The sequence below is a fragment of the Prunus avium genome, chromosome 6 (assembly GCF_965620075.1).
Source record: "Prunus avium chromosome 6, drPruAviu1.hap1.1, whole genome shotgun sequence".
NCBI classification, from domain to species: Eukaryota; Viridiplantae; Streptophyta; class Magnoliopsida; order Rosales; family Rosaceae; genus Prunus; species Prunus avium.
In genome coordinates this window covers 32,191,214-32,195,941 of record NC_142289.1, presented here as the reverse complement: position 1 = coordinate 32,195,941, position 4,728 = coordinate 32,191,214, and the positions used below count along the sequence as shown (strand labels likewise).

The following is a 4,728-nucleotide window of genomic DNA, read 5'->3' as shown; positions in this document are numbered from 1 at the left end:
GTTAACAGAAAGGCCTAGAAACAATGTCACTTTTTCAATGCCTATTTCCACCAATGACAGTACCTCCTGGGTTTGATCGGCGAAGGTAAGCTGAATGCGCTAAAGACCAAACAGAGCCACCCACTTCAAACTACACGACCACAGCTCCTACAACATCGAAATTTAGATTTTATCGGTTTCCTTTGGAAAATCTGGTTACTTTAGTACATATTGAAATTTATTGACAAACAATTAATTTAGATTAGATTGGTGGTTGTGTTTCAAATTGGTTCTCCAAGACAATGAGCACGAACCAACGTGGAGTCGCACTGTTCCACTAAAAACACCCATTTATGTTTATTTTCGATTTTGGGGAGAGAGAGAGAGGAGAAAGAAAATGAGAACATTAAATGTTTTAGAGAAAGAAAATAAATTAATATGTTAGATCTAATCTCAGCCTTTCAACACTGTTTAATCAAATGGTTTTAAAAAAGTTATATATATAAATACGTTGCATTGCACGCAGGCTCCTCTAATGCCTCACAAATTGTCGAATTTCATCTCTACCTTTTTGCATTCCATAAGGATTGCTCTCGCTGAATCCATTTCGACTTCCTCCTATGCGCATCTTCTTCCGGAACTTTGATGCACTGCTGTTTAAGTTCAAATTCACCTTTGGGGGACTACAAAAGCAAAATGATGCTGCGACCGCCTGTAGGTATAATAAATACTGATACAGTTAAAAGGGCAAATCTTCATATTTTTGACATTCCAACAACAACAGCAGAGATTAAAAGATAAATAATTTCCTTTCCAATATCAAGGAAAAGTTTGGGTACCTGCAGATCGAGACGGTGAACGTTAAAGATGTCCTTCATAGAGTGTGAATTATATGCTAATAGATAAGATTTATATGCTTCTTTTGCCGCTTGGCGCAGATAGTAGTTGCCCTCAACCATCTTCTCCTGCATCAATCACGGCAATACATAAGGTTCCTCGGAACCAGTTATTGTGTAGTAATAGGTAACAACTGAAGCCTGACCTGAAAACATAGAAATTACCAATTGAGACTGCACATTTTTCAGCTTATTTTTATTAATTTGTTGCTCTTCAACGGGGACCTTTTCAGCCTGAAAACAGAATAAAATAAAGAATTGAAATGAAGAACAAGCACCGCACCTAGCAACCTCAAGAAAAGCGATTAGCGCTTGCTTTAAATACAGACACCCTTCTGGAAAGAATGGCACTTTTGTTGTGTGTGTGCGTGCGGGGGTGGGGTGTGGGGTTTCGTTGCCCCTGTTTATTTTTTCTTCTTGACTACATCATACCGTCAAATAGCGAATAAACTGCATCTCTTCGGGAATGAGGAAAAGAAATGCCTTTCCTTTTCCACCTTCCCCTCGAGCTGTTCGACCGACCCTATGGATATATTCCTGCAAGCAGATATCCCATTGTTGTGAAAGCGTTTAAGAAAGGGAAAAAGAAACGGAACTCAGGAATGGATGTATTCACCATGCTACAAAATGGATAAAGAAGAACTTCTTGATACAAAAATTAAGTGAAATCTTTTAGTAAAGAAGGAATTAGACACCTTGGGATCATCTGGAGGATCAAACTGCACAATCACGTCCTACAAGCAAAGAAAAAACAAGCATTAGATTTACCACGAGCATTCGCTTATTGTGATGTGACAGAAAGCGTATTGGCATAACATGATGTTCAAAAAAAGTGTAGGGAAATTGCAAAAAGAAAGAGGAAGCATACCACAGCGGGAATATCTAGGCCACGAGCAGCAACATCAGTACAGAGTAAGATTCCTTTCTCTGCTTTGCAGAAGTCAAAAAACGTTTTGGTCCTCTTCTGCTGCTTTTGCTTTCCATGGATATCAAAGCAATCCACATTAATGTATCTAAGAAGGTCCGAGTGGAATTTGACTGAGTTACAAGAAGAGAAGAAGACCATCACTTTCTTAGACCGAGTCTTCACCAGAAAAGAATATAGGAGAATAAATCTCTCCTCACTGGGCACAATAAAATAGCCTTGTTTCAGCCCTTCATTGGTGACCTGTATATATTGCACACAATGTCAGATTTTAGAGATTAGGGCTAAATCAAAACAAGAAGAAAAAACATATATTTAGGTACGAATACGAAGTAGATTTAATTTCAAAATAGACATGATGAACACAAAATAAATGTAAAAGGAGAAATACATCAAACCAGCTGAATTCCTACCTTAGTTCTCCCACCATCCACATCAATCAAGTGATATTCTTTCAACGACAATCTAACAAGATCTTGAACCTACAGGTTTAATGGGAAAAGTATTTTAAGAACAAGGCAATTATGGGAACACACACAGGCCCGTAGACTCAAAGCATCAAAAGTTAATGAAATATTAATTCTGTGTAGCGTATCAATTTATGCTAAAAATATTAAAAACAATGTAGAAAGCAAGAGATTGACTATAACAATAAGGATATAATATATATATATATATATAGAAATATGATGCACAAACCTTCGTAGTTTGGGTTGCTGAAAATAAAGCTGTTTGCCTTTTCTGCACATCCATTAGCAACTCAATCAGCCAAAGGACATAACCACGTAAAATCCATTTGAAATTGCAACTAAAACCTTAAAATTAATGTATCTAGGCAGAATGCCGACTATAATCATACCCAATTAACAAAACTCCAAGATATGTTGCGAGCTGGATGCATCTACTGTTTGCAGCCTAGAGTCTTTGTAACACAAGGTAGATTATTAAATCAAATACTGTACCTTGGGTAGAAGCTTAATAATCTGTTTCATTTCTTCCTCAAAGTTTGCTTCCATAATCCTGTCAGCTTCATCAATTATGAGGCACTGCAAGTCCAAGAGAACAATTAAACTAAGGATCATCAAATGATAAATTTCGTCAAACAAAGAATATTCAAAGGATCGTCAAACAAGATAAATTTCGTCTCTAACACAACAATCAAAATTGCAGTATCTCGGCCAAAGGATTAATAACCACAAAGAATATTCAAAAGTCAGAGAAACATTACGTAGAATTTTCTTCCAAAAAGAAAATACAAATACTTTTGAAAAACTACAACAATATTGCCGAAGAATAGATGCGAATGACCTTCAAGTTCTTATATATGAATCCCTTGGTATTCTGGAGATGGTCAAGAAGTCGACCAGGGGTTGCAACCAATAGATTTACTCCTTTTACAAGACGTTCTGCTTCACCTCTCCTAGCTGCACCACCGATAACCAACTCAACAGTATGTGAGTGGTACTTCAGAAGGTTCTTTGCCACGGCATAGGTCTGAATTATTTGAAAGGAAAAGTAGTCAGGGTAGAAAGAAGGGGATCAAATGTAAATCTCAGAATACAACAACATAACAAGTAATAAAGCATAAATTTTTACACAAACATTTCCATTTTCGGCTTCATTCTTTCATAGTCATGTCAGCTTCATCAATTATTTAGAGAATTTCTTTCATTCTTTTTCGAGAATTTGTATAGAATTTGTATATATATTATTGAGAATTAGTCATATTTAAGCCCAGTAATAAATGGGATCATTATTCGATGAGAAGTAGGCTTTAATGTTCAATGAAAAAAATAAAGTGCTCGCGAGTACTTTAGAAGGCAAAAATTAAATCCAATTTGTTTAGGCATCAAAACGATGCGTTCTTGAATTGGAGCGAGATCAATATGAGAAGAACGTAAAATATCAAAACAAATGACGAGAATATGTCAGTGTTTCACCTGAATTGCAAGTTCCCGTGTTGGACAAATAACAACAACACCCGTTCCATTACGAGGAGTAAACTTTATGTGATATAGCAACTCCACAGCTGGTATAAGAAAAGCAAGAGTCTTCCCGGATCCTGTCCTAGCAGCTCCCAGGACATCTTTTCCGATCAATAGTGATGGGATTGCTCTTGCTTGAATCTGCAGGTGTAAATATTTTCCGATCAATACTATAAAAGGCCAAAGCCTTATTGATCAACTTATAGCCAATCAAGTTCAGCCAGAAAATTTACCTCAGTCAAATACTGAAAGTTTAGTTCCTGAATGGCCCTGAAAGTGTTGGCAGACAAATTCAATGAATCAAAAGAGTCTGTGCTCATAATCCCAGATCCTCCACCTCTCTTGACATTCTTCTTCCTCTTATTCTCCTCCTCCACCCCCTCTGCTTCTTCTTCTTTGTTTTCCTCGTTGGCCTCTTCCTTTCCCTTCAATATTTTCGTCTTCTTCTCCTTCTTATTGTTATCATCACCTTCTCCTTTCTCTTCTTCTTCGTTTTGTTGGGCCTGATAAGGGTTTCGAGGCTCTGATTCTTCCGATGGTTTCTTCCCTCTCTTTCTCTTGCGCTTCTTGTTCTTCGTCTCGTCGTCCGTAGATGTGTGACGTATTGGGTCTGTCATGGCGACTAGTTCTCAGAAGAGCTCTTTCGCAGAAACTGTGAGAATAATGAGGTTTTAGGGTTTGGAGTTTTATGGTACGGTCGTAGCGGTACCGGTATGGTACAAGACTCCATCTTACCTTTTTTTCAATCTAAAATATATAATGTCAAGTGGGCCGTGGCCCACAAATCAGATATTAAACTGATAAGGAATTTGGGTGGAGAAACTGCAGAGAAAGAAGAACGAAAATAGAAAAGAAGAATAACGATTGCAGGAGTTAATTTCATGTTGTTATTCCATTAGGGCTTTTTTTTTTCTTTTAAATTATTACGTTTGATAAAAAGAAA

At 37.1% G+C, this 4,728-nt stretch overlaps 1 protein-coding gene across 3 annotated transcripts; it reads right to left on the bottom strand.

Annotated features, from left to right (window-relative positions):
- LOC110770540 (ATP-dependent RNA helicase HAS1-like) lies at positions 1-4,519 on the bottom strand. Of its 3 annotated transcripts, XM_088254164.1 has the most exons (13): positions 4,019-4,519; positions 3,741-3,926; positions 3,109-3,294; positions 2,763-2,846; positions 2,500-2,541; positions 2,214-2,282; positions 1,744-2,043; positions 1,571-1,609; positions 1,308-1,412; positions 1,041-1,109; positions 819-944; positions 547-691; positions 1-147 (listed from the first exon to the last, which is right to left on the bottom strand). In XM_088254164.1, exons 1-13 carry the CDS (start codon positions 4,400-4,402, stop codon positions 131-133), a joined length of 1,752 nt encoding a protein of 583 aa, XP_088110290.1. In that variant the 5' UTR covers positions 4,403-4,519; the 3' UTR covers positions 1-130. The 3 variants fall into 3 exon arrangements, 2 of the variants coding, with proteins under 2 accessions (XP_088110290.1, XP_021830385.1); XM_021974693.2 differs by lacking the exon at positions 1-147 and having other exon boundaries at positions 393-691; XR_015836315.1 differs by lacking the exon at positions 1-147 and having other exon boundaries at positions 555-691; positions 1,022-1,109.
- Positions 4,520-4,728: the final 209 nt, after the last annotated feature.

Excerpts from the sequence above, each read along its gene's own strand:
- LOC110770540 (XM_021974693.2), bottom strand. The coding sequence starts at position 4,402 with ATGACAGACCCAATACGTCACACATCTACGGACGACGAGACGAAGAAC. Across the intron at positions 3,295-3,740 it reads CACGGGAACTTGCAATTCAG|ACCTATGCCGTGGCAAAGAA; the intron begins GTGAAACACTGA and ends CAAATAATTCAG. Across the intron at positions 945-1,040 it reads AAAATGTGCAGTCTCAATTG|GAGAAGATGGTTGAGGGCAA; the intron begins GTAATTTCTATG and ends TGATTGATGCAG.